Source organism: Asterias rubens, chromosome 9 (genome assembly GCF_902459465.1).
Source record: "Asterias rubens chromosome 9, eAstRub1.3, whole genome shotgun sequence".
Classification (NCBI taxonomy): domain Eukaryota; kingdom Metazoa; phylum Echinodermata; class Asteroidea; order Forcipulatida; family Asteriidae; genus Asterias; species Asterias rubens.
The window spans coordinates 2311017-2334796 of record NC_047070.1 but is presented as its reverse complement, the minus strand read 5'-3'; the positions used below and the strand labels follow the sequence as shown (position 1 = coordinate 2334796).

Here is a 23780-nt window from a genome sequence, read left to right as displayed (position 1 = left end):
CTGCCTCTGAACAATAAAGGGCAGCGACCTCTACATTTGAACACTTCTTATGGCTCTTTTTGAAGCCATAAAGAGGGCGTGTACATGTTAACTCGGGTGTGGGTTGTCACATTCTGTTTTTTCATTAATCAGCCAGCAGTTGGTAAAAACAAAAACGTTTACTTCGGGTAACTATACATCCATCATTAAACAAAATAGTGGCAGTTTGACCATGTATTTTAATGTTATAAGCCTGATGAATACATGCCCCTCTTCGAAACCACGGCTTCGGCCAACATTCGGCCCAGGCTAGCTTGGCCCTGCCGTTATTTTGACAATTGCGCATACTTTGCGTACGCACTCAGGGCTTTAGATGATAGGACCTGGCCTGAATTCGAATCCAAAGCGGAAGCCGTGGACTCGAAAAGGGCTTATAAATGAACAGGAGCTGCACTAAATGTGTGAACGGATGTGTGTCTTGTAAAGCGAATACACTTTAATTAATGTATTGTTAATGCTAGAAGCCATTGTGTAGAGAGTTCTCATAAACACTTCCATTTTAAGTGCTTTTAGATGTACATTGATGGACAAGATTTTCCAAGGGACCTTGGACACAACAAAAAATGTTGTCTTTTCACACAGGTACATTTTGTAAAACATTTACAACCTTGCTACAATTTTGTTCGAAAGGGGCTTAACTATTCATGTCAATGTTGGTTGTTTGGGTAACTAGGATACAATTATAATACAAAGTCTATTAAAGACAGTGGACATTGGTAATTGTCAAAGACCAGTCTTCTCATTTGGTGTATCTAAACATATATGCATAAAATAACAAACCTGTGTTTAAATTTTAGCTCAATTGGTCGTCGAAGTTGCGAGATATGAATGAAATAAAAAAAACCCTTGTCACACAAAGTTGTGTGCTTTCAGATGCTTGATTTCGAGACCTCAAATTCTAAACTTGAGGTCTCGAAATCAAATTTGTGGAAAATTACTTCTTTCTACGTCACTTCAGAGGGAGCCGTTTCTCACAATGTTGTATACTATCAACCTCTCCCAATTACTCGTTACCAAGTGAGGTTTTATGATAATAATTATGTTGAGTAATTACCAATAGTGTCCATTGCCTTTAATGCTAGGTCCTGATTTTGGCTGATTTATTCCTAAAATTTGGATTTAATTTTTTTTTTTTTTACAGATTCAAGATTGGATAAGTTTTTAAAAGAAAACCCTGCCAAACTAAAAATGAATTATTGTCCGTAGACCGACATTATCTCACTATCCATCATGCAGAATATCAAAAGTTTTTTTAAATTATTTTGAAACAGCATTATCTGTCATATATTTTAAGAGAACAGGTTAATTATAAAAGAAAAAAGGGCAATGCAACTGTTCTGTGGGGGAAAAAGAAAGATATTGAGATTGAAAAATTATAACTACGTAATAATCAAACATTAATTACGATAATTACCAGTCTTGTCAACCTTACCTGCAGTAGTTAATATGATTGACTAACCCTCTAGTTAATTTGTATGATTGACAGACCTGCGATTGTCTAAGTGCTTTTGCAATTATTAAGCAATGTACAAAGATGGTTCAATCATGCAGAACCGTTGCTATGTTGTAGAGTCTGGACATATGCTTCATCTCCATAACAACCACAGAAAATACTTAACAGAGTTTCTAGGCAAGGCATATAGTATGGATAAATAACTTATTTTGTTCACAATATTTTTACATGATCAATTTTGTTAATTTAAAAAACTGGTAATGAAATTTATGTGAATCTTATCTAAGAGTTTTTAAAGCTTGTTTTTACCCTGAAAGAAAAATTATGCGCTTGGAAACCGCTCGGCTTGGCCTGCACGTTCTTGTCATAGAGAGACCGGCTTTGGCAGGACTTTCTTTGGCTCAATGCTGCAGGTCTGGTCGTGGTTTCCCTCCCCTGATTTCTTCCCATTGTTTTTTGTTTTTAAATGGTGTTATTATTATTGTTTGTTTAGCATTCACTGGATATGTACATGTATTGTTGTGTTTACATTGTCTCTGCTTGCGACTTGAACATCTGTAAAGATTGATTTGGCGCATTACAAATACCTACTATTATTATTATTATTATTATTATTTAAAAAAAATTAATTGCAATACAAACTTTCTGTTTGAAACCTATTGATATATTTTGTCATATTAACCACTTTACTTCAAAGTGAAATGTTCCTCAAAATGCTTTTTATCTAAAGTTGATGTGTAGCCTTCTAACCATAAGTTTTTAGTGCAATTGATTTAAGAGTGATTACTAATCGTATTAACTTCCCTTTGAAACGATCGTGTTTTTGTGATGAATAACATGTCACAATGAGCTACCTCCTTGAAGATATGAAGAAGTTAACTGATCAATATATTTTATTTCAAAGTTTCACTTATATAAAATCTAGATCCTCCTACGATCATTTAATCAGATTTTAAGAACTGCGTAGGATCCTTGGGTCTTTGCATTTCAGAAGTAGAGCATCTTTCCGTAAACAAATCATTCGCTAGAACCCTCTGAAAGCATTTCTCAATTTGATTATCCGCCTTTCTGAATTGATTCACCTAGTTTTCGGTTTGCAATAACATCTATCAACCTTGTAAATTTCTCTCAGCGTTTGAGAACTGCTCCGAAGACTCAACATGAGATTGTATAAAATCTAGACTATACCGAGGCTGCCCATACACATGTACAATATGTAGCTCATTCTTATATTAAACTTAAAATAACATTTTTTTTAACCTTGTGGTGTTTTCTTCTTCGCTGAATGAGGGACGAAAGAAATTAGTTTGTCTTAAGATGGTATCATTCAATATGGTTAATTGAAAACAATTGTTTTGCTTGAAGCCATATTATTAATTATTGTTATTATATATATTGCTAGTGTCTTTACTATTGCTTGCCAGTATTTATCGGCTAGTAACACATTGCCTTGCAAAGTTGATAAATTCAGAATGACAAAAATAATAGGAACTGCCCATTAAAGGGTCTATGTACTTTTTCCTAACACAATACACAATGTCAACAGATTTACATTAAAGTTACACAGTTTGAAGATAATAATAGTCTATTAGAAAGCTTCCCTTGAAATTTTACTTTCTGAGGTGCTGTAGCTTTTGAGAAATGATTAAAACAAATAATTTCCGTCTCAGTTTTAGCATGTAAAAACGTATTAACCAGTTATGCTATGATTATGGTTTAAGTTCATAACTGGTTAATGGGATTTTACATGCTAAACTAATTTTCGTCTTCCTGAGACGAAAATTATTTTGTGACTTAATTTTCTCATTTCTCAAAAACTACAGAACTTCAGTTAGTAATATTTGAAGGGAAGCTTTCCACTATCAATATCTTCAAACCCTGTAAGTTTAATGTAAATCTGTGGACATTTTGAAAAAGTACCCAAATCCTTGAAGGGTGAGTAGTTGTTCTAAAAGTCTTTGTAATAAAAAGTAATAACTTTTAAGAATTGTGAATATCACTATACCCATGTTTAAAAACAGTAATAAAAACATTCCCCCTTTGTGACATTTGTACACATCTATCATCATTCGGCTCTTATAAGCAATTCAAGGGAACTAGAGTAGAAGAAAACTCATCACAAAAGATAGAATTGTCAATACGGCTCCCTACATGTACTCCTTCAAATGATATAAAACAAGTTATCATGATTGGAAAACCGTTTCCATGGTAGTGTACAAATAACACTGAAATGTCCCGCTGTGTGTCGGTTGCTTCCTTAGCAACCATAACCAATATGAGATAGCATCTTAAAAACTTCATTCCAAGCAATGTACATCAATAAGACTCTTCCCTGTTTGTGCCGGAAGGCACGTAAGAAAAGCTGATGATGAAGATAGAGATGGGGGCTATTGTCTGACAAAGAATCTGGGTAAACTATGAGAAGAACTGATTGCCTCGTCGCAGCTGAGCTCTCTTAAGAATCAGGGTTTCTTGGGGAGGCAATTTAAAGGGTTTGGGTATTTTTGTGTTTGACACAAAACACATTGTCTACAGATTTACATTGAACTTACACGTGTTGAAGAAATGATGATAGAAAGCTTCCCTTAAAATATTACTTGCTGGGGTGCTGTAGTTTTTGGGGAAAAAAAGAGTAAAACAATGTAACAAAATAATTTTGGTCTCAGGAGACGAAAATTACTTTAGAACATATTTACGCGACTCTCCTGAAAACATTTATCTATGATTTTCACCTTTTTTTTCACAAAAAACTTAATTACTAAACAAGCTAGGCTGAAACTTCTACAGGTAAATTATATTAACTACATCTTCATTCACAGTCACAGCCAAAAAGAAAAGGTATCAAAACCCTTTAAGCTCAGGGTTTCTTGGTTAGGCAATTTAAGGGTTGCAGATTCAAAGATAAAGTCTGGCAAACAAGAGATCGCTATCTATTCAAACATGTAATGAGATTGGTGAGTACTAGACTAACATGGAGCTTGCGGGGACAAACTTTGTTTGAAAAAGGAAAGTTTGAAGTTATAATAACATTAGGTTCTTATGGGTGCGTTCGTTTAGCTTCCCTGGGTCGACCATGGTCTGCCCCGTCTGTTCGAATAGCTTTGACGGGCTCACCCGGGTCAGCCCCCAGTACCCTGCTTGTGGAGTGGGTCACTTGGGGATGACCTGAGGTGCATGCCGTCACCACGAGAGGGCCAGTGTGATCGTTCGATTAGCTCTTGTCAGGGGCTCACCTGAGTGAGCACTGCGGGGTCAACCCAGGGAAGCTAAACGAACGCACCCTATACAGCGCCTTATCACAACCTAGGTGCGATTCAAAGAGCAAATTTGAGTGCGCACCCTGACTATTTTTACCCAAACCTGGTCAACCATTGGCTGGTCGCCCATTGGTTGACTACTTTGGTCGACCATTTGAAATCAGCCATTTGACCATGGCTTTTTCTGTGGTTTCGATAGCCTGTTCCATGCTAACATGAGTAAAGCACAGAGGGGAACCAGTGACACTACATGTACATGTAAAGTGAAAAGGTGGAAGGGCTTCCAAACGAGTTATTTGAGTGAGTGCATAACTGCGCATGTATGGTACGTTGCTGGTCGACCTATATAATATGCGCACTCAAATTTGCTCAGTATTTTATCCTGCAAGGTACACGTGTATGTGAAGCTACATTTGATTACTTTGCAGCACCATGTTATTGTTTACAAGGTGCTGTGGCTCAATATGCCCTCTCCACAACAAAACACCAAAGTATCAAGTTTGCCAATAAACAAATTAACAACATGGAATGTACACTATGTAAGGGCATGTCAGAAACGGGGACTTTGGCTACAGCTACGGCTAGATCAGCGCATCTGCCAGTGTTGAAGAATAGACAGACGTGGGAGATGCAGCCGTAGCTGTAGCCGAAGTCGCCCAATCCCACTTGGCTAAAGACTACACTGTGATAGGAGTTTGATTTTGTGAAGTGGGATGCATATTGGATTAAACTTCATAAATAATAAAATGGGTTGTAAAAAACACACTATATTCGCCAACACGTCACCCAGGGTAAAAAACATGAATTATATAAATTACTCAGGAATAGAAGAGAAAAACACAGTAGACAGAAAGGGCTCTAGGGACATACCAAAGTAAACTTAATATAAATATGAGTCCTTTATTCATATTACCTTTGTGTATCTCCTTGGAGACCTATCCGTCAACTCACAGTTATAATCAACTTTTTTTTTCATAATGGCATTTTAGAAAAGCACATTCATGTCTGTATATTCATCACAAAAAGCCCAGACTATCCTATAAGTTATATTATTGTTCATTTCCTTAAAGGCACTGGACACCTTGTATATTCATCACAAAAAGCCCAGACTATCCTATAAGTTATATTATTGTTCATTTCCTTAAAGGCACTGGACACCTTTTAAAATTGTCAAACACCAGTATTCTCCCTTGGTGTATACCAACATAAGCATAAAATTCAAAATATGTGAAAATTTTGGCTAAATTGGTCATCGAAGTTGCAAGAGAATAATGAAAGAAAAAACAACCCTTGTTGCACGAATTTGTGTGCTTTCAGATGCTAATATTTCAGTGAGAAATTTCCTCTTTCTCAAAAACTATGTTACTTCAGAGGGAGCTGTTATAAAGTTGTATACTATCAACAACTCTCCATTGCTCATTACAAACTAATTTTGTTATGCTAAAAATTATTTGGAGTATGTACCATTAGTGCCCAGTGCCTTTAAAGACTAACTAATTACATAAAAAACTGCACAAGCTTTCATAGTAAAAACTACATCATCAAATGCAATATAGTGTGTCTACTTTTTTTTTCAATATATTTTATAGCCATTGGAAACCAAATTTCTGTATTTTTGGGATGAGGAGAAATAAAACATTGTTTTTTCATAACTTCACGGACTGAAATGTAAATGTTATTGTATTAATTGTAAATATTAGTGTAGTCAGCTTAGTATGTGTACTTGGGTCTTACTTATAGCCATCAGAAGTCACATTTCTGGGTTTTATTTCTGATTCGGAGAACACAATAAAACATCTATAATCATAACTCCACTGTCTGTATTGTAAATTTTACTGTATTAAAATGAATAAATATTAGTATTCAGCTTAGTACGTGTACTTACATGTAACTACTAGTTATTACTTTTTAGGGTAATTTATAGAGTAGCGGAAGCCACATTTCTGGGTGTTTGTTTGACACGGAAAAAATCTGTAAAACATCTTATTATCATAACTCCACTGTCCGCGTGATAGAATTTCTGGTCTGTTCTGCGAGGGCATCATTTGCTTCTCTCTGGGACTGTGACTGTAGCCTTTACCCGTCTGGGAACAGCAGTAGATGATTGATGGTAATGTTACTAATAGAATTATTTTCAGGAGTAAACAGCCGTATTAGGCTCTGCTGATCCAATAAGAGGAGACTATAAAGGGAGGACTGAATCTCTTGGATTCAACGAAGGATTGAACAGGGCTCGGAATAGCCCACGGCACCCCACAGCAATGGCTGTGGTGCCCTATGTTTTTGCCGTTAGGCCTGGGCGACTAGTGAAATTTACTAGTCGGCTAAGATACATTTTAAAAGATCTCATTTTTGAAAAAAGGCCCTCGTCCTTACTTTTTTCATTAGGCCTTATGTTTGTGTCAATGAAAACAAAAGAAATATTTTTCCTATCAATGACAAGCAATGAATCTCTGTTAAAGGCAGTGGACACTGTTGGTTATTTACTCAGAATAATTGTTAGCACAAAAACTTACTTGGTAATGAGTAATGGGGAGATGTTGCTAGTATAAAACATTGTGAGAAATGGCTCCCTCTGAAGTAATGTAGTTTTTGAGAAAGAAGTAATTTTCCACACATTTGATTTTGAGACCTCATAATTAGGTTTTGAGGTCTCGAAATCACGCATCTGAAAGCACACAACTTTGTGTGACAAGGGTGTTTTTTCTTTCATTATTATCTCACAACTTCGATGACCAATTGAGCTCAAATTTTCACAGGTTTGTTATTTTATGCATATGTTGAGATACACCAAGTGTGAAGACTGGTCTTTGAACATTACCAATACAGTGTCCACTGCCTTTAAAACATACTTATTTCATGCATTAGTTTTTCTTATGATCTGTGAGTACAATTTGTCATTGTTGGGGTTTCCATTTTGTCCAAATTTGCACTCAATTTATTTCTCCTTGGATCTCAGCCAGTTGAAATAACGGGAAATGTGATTTCCTTGTGGCCTCGTTAGGTTGTCATGGCAACTGTGAGGTGGCAAATATAGCTTGAATGTAGTGACAATTTTATGTTGACACATGTCAAAAATATGTCCATGAAGTCAACTGACATAAATACAGGATTGTAAAAAATTCATAAAGTAAATAATTAAGTTAGACACTACTTCGGATAAATTGGTCAGTTTAGAAAACTAATATTTAGCTGGTTTTTAAGTTAAAAGTAAAGCATTATTTTAGGACAAGAAATCTTTGGTTTTAATTGAATTGCTCACTGTCTTTCACTTGTGAATGTCTGAAATAATATCCAAGATGTAGTTAAGTTTTTACAGGTTCTTGAAATTTGATGAATTATGTAGAAACTATGGTTTTAAAACATGACTTTTTAAGTTGAAGACAGACTCTTAAAAATCTTGTTTTCAAGATTGTGAGACTTTTCTTTAATATCTTGAGACTTAACTTGACACTAACCCTTATATTGACTTTTAGGCCAGCACACAAAATCAAAAGAATGGAAAATGTTTTTTAGGCTTTAGCTGTTTAAAGGATTTGGGTACTTTTTCAAAATGTCCATAGATTTACATTAAACTTACAGGGTTTGAAGATAATGATAGTGGAAAGCTTCCCTTGAAATCTTACTTACTGAGGTGCTGTAGTTTTTGAAAAATGAGTGAGACAATGTCACGAAAATACGTTTGTTAATGATTAAAATAATTTTCGTCTCACGAGACGAAAAATATTTTCATGACGTTGTTTTACTCATTTCCCCCAAACTACAGCACCTCAGCACATAGTATTTTCAGGGAAGCTTTCTACTATCATTATCTTCAAGCTGTGTAAGTTTAGTGTAACTCTGTGGACATTGTGTTTTTTGTCCTACAAAAGTTACATAGACCCTTTAACCCATAAACATAATTTTTGAACTTCGAAATTTAAAAGATAGTCAATGCTATTCAGTTACATACAAGACCTTAGAAATGAATGGAATGCATTGTTTTTTACTAACATTCTTTTTTGAAGGGTTTGTAAATTATACCGGCTTGCACTTCTTATAGACTGCCAATCAAATTAGAGTATGCCTCGCTTGCATAAAGTGTTCGTTTCCGGACAAAAACCGAGTAGCGTTCATCAGCAATTTAATAAAGGGGAAAGAGTTGCATGCAGTTGTGATGCTATTAGATTTCCATTGAGGCTTTTAACTGGTCTTAATCGAGTAGATCTCTGCCATGTTTTGGTTAGCTCTGTGATCGTGCGCTGCATTTTCCTTCAGCATAAAGGACAAATTATGGCGTGTTTTTGTGGTTCTCTGAGCCCCTAATGGCTGCTTTGTGTTTTGTGCATGCACAGAATCAACGATTGTAAAGGATGCGTTTTTGTTACTTGTATATTATTCATGTGGCTGTCAAGAATGGTACTGTAATTAATTTGATGCTGTGCTCATTTCAGACTACTCTCATGTCTAAAGTGCATGTACGTGTACATCGTGTGTGCAAATAATTAACTGTGGAATTTTTGTCTCTTAGTTTGATGGGGAAAGTACCTGATAGCTCTTAATGGCATTTCAAAACAGTGTGGAAATATCAATATTAGTCTGAATAAAGTCCATTGTACATCTTTAAAAGCACTGGACACATTTTGTAATTGTCAAAGACCAGCATAACAACTCTGTGAAAATTTGGACTCGATTGGTCATCAAAGTTGCAAGAGAATAATGAAAGAAAAACACCCTTGTTTCACAAGTTTGTGTATTTTCAGATGCCTAAAAAGGGCTTCAGCTGAAGTCTTTTCTTATAATTGTAGGAGAAAGTATCTCTTTCCCAAAAACGTTGTTACTTCTGAGTGATCCGTTTCTTGTTTTATACATCAACAGCTCTCAGTTGCTCGTTATTAAGTAAGTTTTTATGCTCACAATTATTTTGAGTAGTTACCAAAAGTGTCCAGTGCCTTTAGAGGGAAGGTCTGAATAAAGTCCATCATACATCCTTTTGGTAATCATTTCTAAAAAATAATGGCAATTGGCAATTAATAATTTTTGGTTTAGATGCGTATGTACACCGGCTTTCGATAGTAAACAGAATGTTTTGTGAACATTTCACTTTGCCTTTAAGATAATTTAAAAAATTATTATCAAATACAGAAATTCATTAATGAACTTTTCCTTTCAGCTTTCCCAATTCCACTGTGGATAAGGGTTAGCTTCACCTCGACCTTCTTACTTGTATTGTCATCCAAACTCTGTATTCTGAGCATGACTATCGATTTTATCGATGTTATCTTTCAGAATGTATTGGGAATTTTTTTTGTTTTTCATGTATGTTGGGAACTCTGTGTGTTTGCTCTTGTAAGGGCAAGGTTTTTTTGCTCAAAGTATAAAAGGGAACTGGTATGGGTGAAATGTAAATGTGTGCAATATGCAACATTTCAAGAGGCGCCAAGGCAATGGTTAGGGGTACGGTAGGTGGTGAACAAATACTATTATTAAATATTATACATTTATGGAATTAGTAAAACAAAGGACGCCTCACTGTCTCACTCATGAACTTCATCACAACGGAGGAAAATTCTAAACCATAAACATCAGGGTTAACCCCTATACTTTTCTATGATTAGTGTTCTGGGTTCTTGGTGTTCCTGGTTTGATTGGCTGCATATGCGCCACAGCACCTTGATGCGCCACAGCACCTTGATGCGCCACAGCACCTTGTAAACCAAATTCAACTTAGTCCCACATACCTTGCAGAAAAATACATACTGTTGAAGCGCCTTGAGCATCACTGAGTGACGGAGATGAGCGCTATATAACAAGCCACTATTGTTATTATTATTACTGTTATTATTTACTTGTTTTCCATTTTTTTTCTTGTTCTGTTTGCAGACTGTACAGACATTGAAACCTCAGCTCATTGCTCTCCATATGCAAGAAGTAGGCGGTAAAGATTATGAACTCTGCATGGGTAATGTCAACATTTTTATACAGTAAGTATTTTTCAAATATCAAATTATATAAACCACAAGGGAAACTGAATGGGTGAATGTTACTGCTACTGGAACTTCCCAGGTTGTATTGTTAAAGGAACACGTTGCCTTGGATCGGACGAGTTGGTCTTTAAAAAGTGTCTGTAACCCTTGTTTTTTTAAATGCATATGGTTGGAGCGATGTTTTAAAAGTAGAATACAACGATCCAGACCAGTTTGCCTCGAAATTGCGTGGTTTTCCTTTTACTGTGCGAACTAACATGGTCAGCCATTTATGGGAGTCAAAAATTTGACTCCCATAAACGGCCGACCGTGTTAGTCGACGAGGTAAAAGGAAAACCGTGCAATTTAGAGGCATGTTTGTGTGGATCATTGTATTCTACTTTTACAAGATAATTCTACCCATATGCATTTTATAAAAACAGTTACAAACGCTTTTCAGATACCAACTCGACCGATCCAAGGCAACGTGTTCCTTTAACTTGGGTGTGATCCCTGGCTACATGACAGTTAACGGTTGTAGGGCTTCTGACTGGCACACCTGAACAAAGATATTGACAAAAATGGAGACCACAAATATTATAAGTTATCACACAAGCGCGAGTGGAATACAAAAAATGTAGCGCTTCTGCGCCCCATATCCAACGAGGCCAAACGCTTTTATCTTCCAGTCTCACTTGTAATGCCCAAGATTCAAAATTTCAGAGCTTTATTTCAGGCGCACAAAGTTTAGAATGTAATTTTTGCACTGCACAAAATGACATTTCACAATATGCACTGTGTAATAAATACAGAGGAAGTAGGATATAAAACAGAGGTCGTAACATATATGTTTTTATCCCCCTATTAGTTTCGAGCTTCTGATTGGTGGATCAGCGCGTACTGGAAGATAAAGGGCTAGATAGCTTAGTTGGTAGAGCATCAACACGATAATCTTGAGGTCATTGGTTCAAGTCACAGCTCTCGTCAATTTTGTTTTTCAACATGAGAGTAAAGTTTTTTTCATGTTGAAGAGTTCTTCTCATAAAAAATTTACTTTGGAAAAGGATGTTTCTTCTTTTTTAATGTAAAACCTCGGCAGTCCTAAACCTATTCTTAAAGTGCAGGCCACTTGTCTTAATTTTTTCATTTTTTTTCCAAGGGAACTTGGAACATTTACTTTAAAATATTTGTTTAGTTTTTGTTTACAGAAGATCTTCCCGTCTTTGTAAATTTGCAAATTCCAACAAGGTGACATAATTAATGCCAAGTTGGCAACAGCCAATCTCTCTCTTACAAACAAACGTGTATGAGTATGAATGGCACAGTTGTGATTAACTAGACAAGAAAACTTATTCCAGTCATTGTAAAATCAGCAGTTAGCTTGGGGATGCCATGGGGAATCTGACCCATTGCCACAACAAGGTTTGTCTACCTTAATGCCTGGTATAGTTTTCGGTAGGAAAATGGAGGACTGGCTCATGATGAAGGGGACAGTTCCAAGAACTACCCGGATAATCTGTCACTTTCTTATTATTAATCTCACACCTTGAAGACATACACTGTCTGACATTCAATACCTCGGAAATTAACTGGTATCCTGCTCTCACCTGAACATGCTGTTACAATAGGCACGGAAACCAGTCACCGGCCAGGTGCAACTGGTTCTAAATAATGATGCGACAGCCAAGCAACATCACAATTAATATTTGCACTCATGCGAATGACTCGAGGCGTTTTTTTTTTGCATCCACTTTGTTATGCTGTCCGTCGTCGCTTGGAAGTCAGATATTGATTTTTATTTTCGGAGCGATTGTTTTTTTTTTGCGTGGGATTGGTTCATCAAGGTTAGATTAGTCGTAGAGATAAAGTGGATATCTGATGGCCAGAAGATGGGGAGATGTGTAACTCAAGGCCCTCAGGACTCTACTTGAAGGAGTTGGGACATGTCCAAAACTAAACCCATCAAAAAAACAGAATTGTTTAAAGAGGGACTCCATGGTCAAATAATCTTTGATGACATACATGGAGCTCCTGACGATGACTAGAGCAAGCTAGTCGAAACGTTGAGACCAATTTAAGAACTGAATCCGCGGTATTACAGTTAATCACGATCCTAAAAGCTAAAGTAGTAGTCCCAGCCTATTTTGTATACCATCCGAATGGCGCATCCGCCTGGGTAATAGTTAAAAAAGCAGGACAGTTCTTCTCAGAACTGAGAAGTTTCGTGAAGCCCCGAACATCTACTCCGCGATAGTAGAATAAAGCAGGACAGTTCTCTAAGAACAAACTCTACCTGGCAAGTAGATACACTCATGATGTTACCGCAAGCCAAATATATATAAATGGAGCTGTTATTACTCCTTCATTAACCAATAATTTCTACCAAGTTATACCTTTAATGTCTTTAACCCTTTTCACACAACAGCCATTTAGCAAGGGTCCCTTGCTTAATCTTAGCATGGTTGTAAAATTGCACCTCGTTTGAAAGGACAACAAGGTTTATACTGGCCATAAAGGACGGCAAATTTGAGAAGATTTTACTAGGGACCTTGGACAGTCGAAACATTGATGTCCTTTCACAAGATGTGCAATTTGTAAAACTTCACAAATGCTAAAATTAAGCAAGGGACTTCTGCTAAATTACTGTTGTGTGAAAAGGGCTTTCCATGGACTGTTTTACAGGGCATCCACTTGGCTACAACCATGGAGAAAGGAAATCCGTCCTCCATGCACTCCATGCTCCGTTTGTAATTGTTTTTAACTAATAACTAATAATCGTTTTATTCTTGAAAATGCCAATGGAAACTATATTTTTGTGTGTTTATAATGCGGACAATAAAATATTCAAATTTTAATTCTAATTCTAATTCAAAACCAAAACTGTTAGCCAAATTCGCTTGAACAGCCTGATTATAAAATTACTTATCAATGCAAACTTTTGAGTTGTTATTCCAAGCCCTCAAGTTGTTCACACCTTTCACAATATTGGGTAATACAAACAACCTGAATGAAGTACTTGTCAGCTGTTGAAAATAGGTTGTCTCAATTGGTTTTCCCTGAAACTACCTGGGCACCAAATCATTAACATATAATTGCAAGCGTAGATTCATAGAAAAGGTTGGTGTTTTATTGATAAATTGAAACCCCAAAGGGCAACCAACTATTTGTAATCACATTTGTGTTATCTACGCATAGTTTTGCAAACAAAAAAGTTAAAGGCCTGCCCCTTTGACCATAGCAGAGTCCATTCTTTTAAAGACTACTAAATGACAACACAAAGCACTTAAATGGGTATAACAGAAGCTATCGAGTGGAAAGAGATGAAGAGAGAGAGAGTGAGAAGGAGAGAGTGAGAAGGAGAGAGTGAGAAGGAGGGGGAGAGGGACAGAAAGCATAAAGCAAAGGATGAACAATGTAAACAGAGACAGGGGAGAGGGGGGGTAGAGGGATGTAAACAGAGACAGGGGAGAGGGGGGGGGGTAGAGGGATGTAAACAGAGACAGGGGAGAGGGGGGGTAGAGGGATGGGGGAGGGGTAGAGGGATGTAAACAGAGACAGGGGAGAGGGGGTGGGTAGAGGGATGGGGGAGGGGTAGAGGGATGTAAACAGAGACAGGGGAGAGGGGGGTAGAGGGATGGGGGAGGGGGTAGAGGGATGTAAACAGAGACAGGGGAGAGGGGGGTAGAGGGATGGGGGAGGGGGTAGAGGGATGTAAACAGAGACAGGGGAGAGGGGGTAGAGGGATGGGGGGATAGAGGGATGTAAACAGAGACAGGGGAGAGAGGGGGTAGAGGGATGGGGGAGGGGGTAGAGGGATGTAAACAGACAGGGGAGAGGGGGGTAGAGGGATGGGGAGGGGGTAGAGGGATGTAAACAGAGACAGGGGAGAGGGGGGGGGGGGTAGAGGGATGGGGGGGATAGAGGGATGTAAACAGAGACAGGGGAGAGAGGGGGTAGAGGGATGGGGAGGGGGTAGAGGGATGTAAACAGAGACAGGGGAGAGGGGGGGTAGAGGGATGGGGGGGTAGAGGGATGGGGGGGGGGGTAGAGGGATGTAATCAGAGACAGGGGAGAGGGGGGGTAGAGGGATGTAATCAGAGACAGGGGAGAGGGGGGTAGAGGGATGGGGGAGGGGGTAGAGGGATGTAAACAGAGACAGGGGAGAGGGGGGGGTAGAGGGATGGGGAGGGGGTATAGGGATGTAAACAGAGACAGGGGAGAGGGGGGGGTAGGGGGAGGGGGTGGAGGGATGTAAACAGAGACAGGGGAGAGGGGGGTAGAGGGATGGGGAGGGGGTAGAGGGATGTAAACAGACAGGGGAGAGGGGGGTAGAGGGATGGGGAGGGGGTAGAGGGATGTAAACAGAGACAGGGGAGAGGGGGGGTAGAGGGATGGGGAGGGGGGTAGAGGGATGTAAACAGAGACAGGGGAGAGGGGGGGTAGAGGGATGGGGAGGGGGTAGAGGGATGTAAACAGAGACAGGGGAGAGGGGGGGGGGTAGAGGGATGGGGAGGGGGTAGAGGGATGTAAAAAGAGACAGGGGAGAGGGGGGGGGGGTAGAGGGATGGGGATAGAGGGATGTAAACAGAGACAGGGGAGAGGGGGTAGAGGGATGGGGAGGGGGTAGAGGGATGTAAACAGAGACAGGGGAGAGGGGGGTAGAGGGATGGGGGGGGTAGGGGGATGTAATCAGAGACAGGGGAGAGGGGGGTAGAGGGATGGGGGGTAGAGGGATGTAATCAGAGACAGGGGAGAGGGGGGGTAGAGGGATGGGGGAGGGGGTAGAGGGATGTAAACAGAGACAGGGGAGAGGGGGGGTAGAGGGATGGGGAGGGGGGGGAGGGATGTAAACAGAGACAGGGGAGAGGGGGGGTAGAGGGATGGGGGGGATAGAGGGATGTAAACAGAGACAGGGGAGAGAGGGGGTAGAGGGATGGGGAGGGGGTAGAGGGATGTAAACAGAGACAGGGGAGAGGGGGGGTAGAGGGATGGGGGGGGTAGAGGGATGTAATCAGAGACAGGGGAGAGGGGGGGGGGGGTAGAGGGATGGGGGGTAGAGGGATGTAATCAGAGACAGGGGAGAGGGGGGGTAGAGGGATTGGGGAGGGGGTAGAGGGATGTAAACAGAGACAGGGGAGAGGGGGGTAGAGGGATCGGGGAGGGGGTAGAGGGATGTAAACAGAGACAGGGAGAGGGGGGGTAGAGGGATGGGGAGGGGGTAGAGGGATGTAAACAGAGACAGGGGAGAGGGTAGAGGGATGTAAACAGAGACAGGGGAGAGGGGGGTAGAGGGATGGGGAGGGGGTAGAGGGATGTAAACAGAGACAGGGGAGAGGGGGGTAGAGGGATGTAAACAGAGACAGGGGAGGAGGTAGAGGGATGTGGGTAGAGGGATGGGGCTGGTTTGACCACAATAATGTGGAATACTGAAAAAAAGGATAGTGATTAATTAGTGAATGAGACAGGCTAAACAGGGTGACATCCATGGAAAAAGGTTTACTGCAAAGACAAAACAATGTAAACCAACTTCTTCTAGGATATTTAGACCATGGTCCTTTAAATATTGTTTGCATATATAACCAAAGGTCCTTTTGGTGGGAGTATGTTTGAAACAACTAATTCCGTTGCTCATTTAGAAATATTCTTTTTACTTAAAACAAAATCAATTTTGTCAGCTTTACCAATTCAGTTTAATACCTGTAAAGGTTGATCATGTGCTTAATAAAAAGAACACCCAAAAAACATACAACAAGTGCAGGTCTTGAGTTGACCCACTGCACCTTTAGCAATTGCCCTGGTGCCGTGTGCTGTTGCTGTGGTGCCCTTTGGAAAGTTGACATTCTCCTCATAGAAGTGCCTCATACCACCAGAGGAAAATTGATGCGCCCCTTCAAGAACTACACAAGTGAGAGGTGCACATGATTCGACTTAAGTCAGAATTTGAACTTTTTGTATTTTTTTTTTCTCCTCAGGAAACTTATTGAAAGTGACACACTGAAAGGTTACGACAGAGTATGCGTCTTACTTGACAAAGATTTCACAATTGTGGACCAGTTCACGGTGAGTACCAAATAAAGAATTTTGTTTTCTTGTGCGGTTATTGCTAGATGACACTATATAATAATGTTGCCAGTTTTAGCATGATCAAATTAGCGACTAGTCTGTGGTGATGAATTACTTTCAATCAACCCTGGAACTTGGTTTCATTTAAAGGAACACGTTGCCTTGGATCGGACGAGTTGGTCTATAAAAAGCGTTGTAACCCTTTAAAAAAAAAAATGCATATGGTTGGCAAGATGTTGGAAAAGTAGAATACAATGATCCACACAAGTTTGCCTCGAAATTGCATGGTTTTCCTTTTACTGTGCGAACTAACACGGTCAGCCATAAATGGCCGACCGTGTTAGTCGACGAGGTAAAAAGAAAATGTGCAATTTCGAGGCATGTTTGTGTGGATCATTGTATTCTACTTTTACAACATCTTTGGACCCATATGCATTTTACAAAAAAAACGGTTACAAACGCTTTTCAAAGACCAACTCGACCGATCCAAGGCAACGTGTTCCTTTAAGTTTGTAACTCGAGGAATGGAAGTATTTCCAAATCGAGAGGTTGAAACTTAATTCATTCCTGCAATCTCAAAATCGACGTACTTTACATCCTTCCTTGAAAATGTAAAAAACATCAAAATATATTATTAACAACATTGACTGAGGTTAAAGGGTTCTGCAAATGCAAATGAGATCATTTGACTCCTTCCACACCGATCGGCAAGTTTACCATACACTGTAAACTGACATTACTAAGGAAGCTATCTTAAGACTGACTCCGTCCAATCTTGGGTATTGCTTACTTCAATAAGACTGTTCTCAAGCTGATAGCTGTGATACAACAGGGCCAAGTTTCATAGAGCTGCTTAAAGACACTGGACACTTTCAGAACAGAAAAAAAAAGTTCACAGATTTACAAATAACTTACAGGGTTTACAGAAGGTAATAGTGAAAGACTTCTCTTGAAATATTATTCCATGAAATGCTTTACTTTTTGAGAAAACATTAAAACAATTACAGATTTGTTTTACGTGTAAGCACATGTGCGGAAACAAGGATGGGTTTTCCCGTTATTTTCTCCCGACTCCGATGACCGATTGAGCCTAAATATTCACAGGTTTGTTATTTTATATATAAGTTGTGATACACGAAGTGTGGGCCTTTGGACAATACTGTTTACCGAAAGTGTCCAATGGCTTTAAAGACACTGGACACTATTGGTAATTGCCAAAGATCAGTCTTCTCACTTGGTGTATCTCAACATATGCATAAAATAACAAACCTGTGAAAATTTGAGCTCATTTGGTCGTCGAAGTTGCGCGATAAAAATGAAAGAAAAGAAAACACCCTTGTAACACATAGTTGTGTGCTTTCAGATGCTTGATTTCAAGACCTCAAAATTCTAAATCTGAGGTCTCGAAATCAAATTCGTGGAAAATTACTTTTTTTTCAAAAACTACATCACTTCAGAGGTAGCCCTTTCTCACAATGTATTATACTATCAACCTCTCCCTATTACTAGTTACCAAGTAAGGTTTTATGCTAATAATTATTTTGAGTAATTACCAATAGTGTTCACTGCCTTTAAGCACAAAAAGTAGCTAAGCATAACAAATTAATGCTTACTGGAATAAGTTACCAGCTTAACTGCCATGTCACATAATACAATTGTGACTGGTGAACTGCTCATTTTTGCCAAGCAGAAAATTGCTAAGCTATATTTTCTGCTTAAGCAGCTCTATGAAATTGGGCTGCTTGGAGCTGCTTGTAAGCAGAAAGGATTGCTTCTCAAAGTTAACTCAACTTGCCATCACAGAGTCATAAGGTGACTTTAATAAGGAAGCCAAGAACAAGAAGGGCCAGAGTTGATGTTGAAAACCTCAAGATGACCTTAAGGAAGACACAGTTTAGAGAAAGCTCCTTTGGGCTGGGATTCAAATTGCCCTTTAATAACTTGGGTATCGTATCCCATACTCGCAATCAAGTGGATTTGTCGTCCCTTTTATGTTTTTTTTCCCTGGGTGATTAGCCCATCAAAGGGCATCAGGGAGGGGGTTGTTAGTTTTCAGACCTTGCCTTAACCATTCGGAAAGGTCACACAAGGCTGGGATTAATAGTTTGATGCAACCCCTTGGTAATCTAGAATCTGCAGGCGTTGTGTCTAGTGTCCATGGTCATCGGACGGATATAACTTTAAAATAGGCTTGAGTTTTTTGGTAAATGTATCTTAATGTTGTTATAGCAACTGATGGCGTGAGAAAAGTATCTAATTTTGTATCATTTTTGATCAGTAGCAAATGTGACCCATGGTTGCCATTTCTGAAATGTTACAACTATATTTCATGAAGTATACATGTACCGGACACCACTGAGCATTTTTGATGCCCTGTATGAGACCCTAAATATAGGCCGGAAATTGAAACTCTATTGCCCCTGGTCATTGCCTTGGTGCCCCCTTTTGCCCTTTGCAAAATGAAAATGGCCTTGCCCTCTCCCTCAACATGCTCAAAGATGGAATGCCAGTAGGCCTGTTACTTCACGGAGGCAACAGCGGCAATTGCCTCCTGGCCCCATGGTCATTGCCTTGGTGCCCTTGAAATGCTCCAGTACAAATTTACAATCCTCATAGGGTGTCCTTTATCAAGGAGAAATTGCCTCGGTGCCCTTGCCCTTTCAAAAAAATGAATTGTTTCCCACTGTACAACAGGGCCTTGTACATGTACTTAAATTTACTGAACTTAATGTTTTACTTGATACATATTTACACTGATATCCAGACGAGACTTGACTTGTGGCTTTCTTAATAACAGATTTATTGGATTGACGCGCTGATAGTCTTACATCAGACTAATCTTTACACGAGCCAAATGACGTCAACACCATCAAGAAGTTGAAAGGAATTAGTTTTGTTGTAGTCCAAAATGCAAATCACGCACGACACCCAGAACACAAAATGAGAAGGATAAAACAAGCACGACATTACTGTCTGCTACAGTTCTGAGAGGAGTAGCATGTTGAATGTTTATAGCTTTGTTTTCGCCGTACAAATGAAATATTATGGGCCTATAGTTATCCTGCAAATACAATGTAGGTTAATTGAATGAAAGGGCAGGTGCTATTCATTTTCTTTTTAGCCCTTACACTGATGCACTGTTTACTCAGTACTTTTCAGAGTACTGTGAACAAATTAAACATACAATTTCTTAGGTGGGATTTGAACCCATGATCTATGCGATTCAATAGCAGATGCTTTACCACTAGACCACCAAGATTGCCCTGTAGCTCTCGGGTGAATTGCACCCGAGATATGCCTGTGGTTTTTATTTTCGAAGGACTCGGGGGAATTACAAAGTAAATGGCGCTTGACACTTATGGATATATGGGTTAAAAACAAATCGGATTCTACATTTGAATATATCCCTGGTGCTTATTCACCAATAAAAGGTAGGGCTTTTTGACTCATTTTTGAAAGTGCAAGGGCATCAAGGCATTTGCTCCTTGGTAAAGGGCACCCTATAAGGAAATTGTAAATTTCTACTGGATCATTTCAAGGGCACCAAGGCAATGCCCAAGGGGCATGTAGGCAAGCGTCTTCATTGCCTCCATGAAGTATTAGCTCTGAATTTTCTTTGATTAATCTCAGCATTATTAAAACATCTATTTAGATTGTTTTACTGGACACACTAATCACGGTTAAACTCTTTAAGTTTTCACCCATTTATTTCATAAGGTACCCAGTAAGTCATATCCTAAAGGGTAAACCGACACCCAGTTAAAGGTCATGACCTTTTCAAAGCTGACCTTTCTGAGCTGTCCACATGATTGGTCGGTTAATAATGTCAGGGCCTGATAAAGAATGGGGCTTTACAATCAATCCTTGTTACCACGCCTTGAAAGCGTCAGTTTCGGTCATTCGCCTGAAATAACCAATTGAGAAGTGATTGAAGAGTGTGCTTAGGAAATGATTAACTATTTCAATTAGTGATGTTGGGCCTCGGACAATAAAAGTGTGCCAAATTGGCCGTGAGTGTTTGGAAGAGATTAATTTGTGAAGCTGGGGCAAGGCGGAGCAGAATTGCATAAATTGGTGATTGTTAAATCATATGCTTTGGCATGTCCCCTTTATAATCCAGTGAGCAAGGTTACACGTAGCCTTGTATTTAGAGCTCAAATTTAGGCCTGATACTAAATGGAGGCAACAAAGGTTATTACCTCCATGCCCCCTGGTCAATGCCTTGGTCCTCTTGAAATGCTCCAGTAGAAATTTACAATTTCCTCATAGGGTGCCCTTTACCAATAGAAAATGCCCTGGTGCCCTTGCTCTTTCAAAAGTGAAATATACAGGCCTGCAAATTGATTCCATAGTAGTTTTCCAGCAGTGCACCAATGGGTGGGATTTACTTTAAAGGCACTGGAAACTATTGGTAATAACTCAAAATAAAAACCTCACTTGGTAACGAGCAATGGAGAGCTGATGATGTATAAAACAATGTGAGAAACGGCTCGCTCTGAAGTAACATAGTTTTTGAGAAAGAGGTAATTTCATACTCAAATATTTAATGAAGCCTTTTTTAGGCATCTGAAAGCACACAAATTTGTTCAAGAGGGGTTTTTTCTTTTTTTATTCTCTTGCAATTGCAAAGACCAATTGAGTCAATATTTTCACTGGTTTGTTGTTTTATAATGTATATTGTTGGGAAACACCAAGTGAATAAACTGGTCTTTGACAATATTACCAAATATGTCCAGTGCCATAAACTGTGCCAGCAAAGGGTTCTCAGTTCCCATGACTTTATTACTAGCCCGGCTCAGCCATTACAGTTTTCATGACGTGTGTGTTGTCATAGCAATGACCTGAGCAGTACTGGTTGAATGGCTTTGTTAACCTTCAGTGAGCTGTCACTTTGTGGTTCGCTCTGTTGGGGCTAACTCCTGCCCTCCCTCTCAGTCCCCCAAAGGGACTCCCTTAACCCCCTCCCCCTTTATCCCATCCTTAAACCCTGATGGGATTGAAATGTTCATCAGCCATCCTTCCTCTTTGTTACCAATCATAGGTTTCTTAAGGTGGAAATCTTAAGGTGTCTTTGAAGACTTCATTCTTCAGTGACAGACTCAGACGCCCCAAGGAGCCCAGCTTGGCTTTTATATAATAAATGAGAGATGGGATTGATGTCCTTGTGATGTTCAATGCTGATCACTCATACACATGTACGTAGCATTGCATTGGATATACATTTAATACAAACATACAGTAGCACAAGTAGTTGGATTGTTTTGCACAGAAATGTGCTTAGCATGAAATTGTTGCCTTGATAAAAACAGCATTACAAACCAAATTTCCACATGATTTTCAGGATAAGTAAACAGCTGAATACCAGTAACAAGCAATATGCAACAAATGGAAATTTGGTTGGTATTCCTGTTTTTATCAAGGAAGAAATTTCATGCTAAGCAAATTTTCGTGCTTAGCAGTTCTATGAAATTTGGCCCAGGAACTGTCCCTCTAAATTTATCAGAATTGATCTATTTAATATAGTACGTCCAATAGTATCTAAGAGCCTTCGGAAACACAACAATTTTAACACACAGGAAAAAATACTTGTGGGCAAATTTCCGATCCAAGAATGTTGTTTATACTTTCAAGAATTTGGCGTTCTATTTTAGTCCGCAGTAGAAGTATACAAATTGGCGCTTGAAAATGGAATGGAATTTTTGAATTTATTATGATAGAGAATGCACAATTTCTAGTGACAAGGTTTTTCTTCTTCTTGGTTATTCTGCAATGTGATTAATGTGTGTAGACAATGTCTCTCTACCTTGAAGATTTCAGTTGAGATGATTTGAATCAAACGAGTCCAGCTACAATCACATACAGTAGATCCAAAAACACCTTTTACAAAATAAGGAAGGTGCATTTGTTGGGTTATTTTTATTGTTTGCACCCCCCCCCCCGAACGAAGATATTGACAAAATAAGGAGACTGCCACCGTAGTTCTGGCCAGCTCTCAGTGGCCACACTAAATTTTTCAACCCTAATCAAACTTGTTTCTTATTGCTTACAAGGCACAATATGGGTGATTACTATTATTGCTATGTATATGTATTAATTTTTTTTTTTTTTTTTTTTGGTTTTTACCCATTGGTTTTTATGAGTTACTCGTCCGAGTTACTCGTTCTACTCGTTCCAACTTGGAACTTGCCTTGACTTTTTAATATCTCCCAGAAATAGTCCCCAATTCTTTGTGAAACCGACCCAACATCACCAACAAGTCCTGATTATTTGTAGTTGAATTCAAGATGCGTCCATTCACGGACTCTTAATTATATCGACCTTTACTAATGATATTGACTCTTACTAATGATTAAATTAAGGTATACTAATTACAGTTACTAATTAATGAAACCATGTATCATTAAACAAAGGCCTGCTAAGTTGCAGAGCTCCTAATTGATTCTGGACTGAAGGCCCAAGGCTTGTGTTTTAAGTGCTGGACTGTCAGTAAATTCACAACTGAATTGATGTTGTGTGTTTCATTTGAATAATAATACCTCACTGTATACTGTTCAATGAAAAACAAATGTTTTCAAGTACTGTCTTTGATTCTGATATTGGCCATAATTTTTTGTGTTTTTATTAGAACAAGCACAGAAAGATAAATTTACTTCACTCATTATTCCTCCATCGAAATGATTGGTTTTGGATCAACGTCACTGTGGGATATTTCATTTTGTGTGTGTGTGTGTGTGAGGTATTACATTATAGTTAGAAAAACACAAGACTGCTGGACTTGTCCGGTCGTGAGTTTACTGTCCCAACACTCAAACCACTGACCTCAGCCCTGCAGTCCAGCGCAAAACGTTTGAGTCCTTGTTACATGCTTGAATAATTCCATCAATAAATAAGACATGATTTCACACTTTGGCCATTGAGATGCTTCTATGATAATCACAGAGGTGGGGAGGGGGGGGGGGGCGTCAGGCACTCCCCCATGACGTCAGACTATCTTATGATGTCCTTTTATAGATTTCTTATTCA

At 39.1% G+C, this 23780-nt stretch overlaps 1 protein-coding gene across 5 annotated transcripts in view; it reads left to right on the top strand.

Moving 5' to 3' along the window:
• LOC117294440 (inositol polyphosphate-5-phosphatase A-like) overlaps positions 1–23780 on the top strand; it is a 77982-nt gene that overhangs the window by 16832 nt on the left and 37370 nt on the right. For all 5 annotated transcript variants that reach the window (XR_004519533.1, XR_004519534.1, XM_033776841.1 and 2 more), the window contains exons 4-5: positions 10612–10712; positions 16667–16754. Coding sequence is in view for 3 of the 5 variants with exons in the window: in XM_033776841.1 (XP_033632732.1) it covers positions 10612–10712; positions 16667–16754 (189 nt within the window). In the remaining 2 variants the exon portion in view is untranslated. The remainder of the gene's footprint in view (positions 1–10611; positions 10713–16666; positions 16755–23780) is intronic.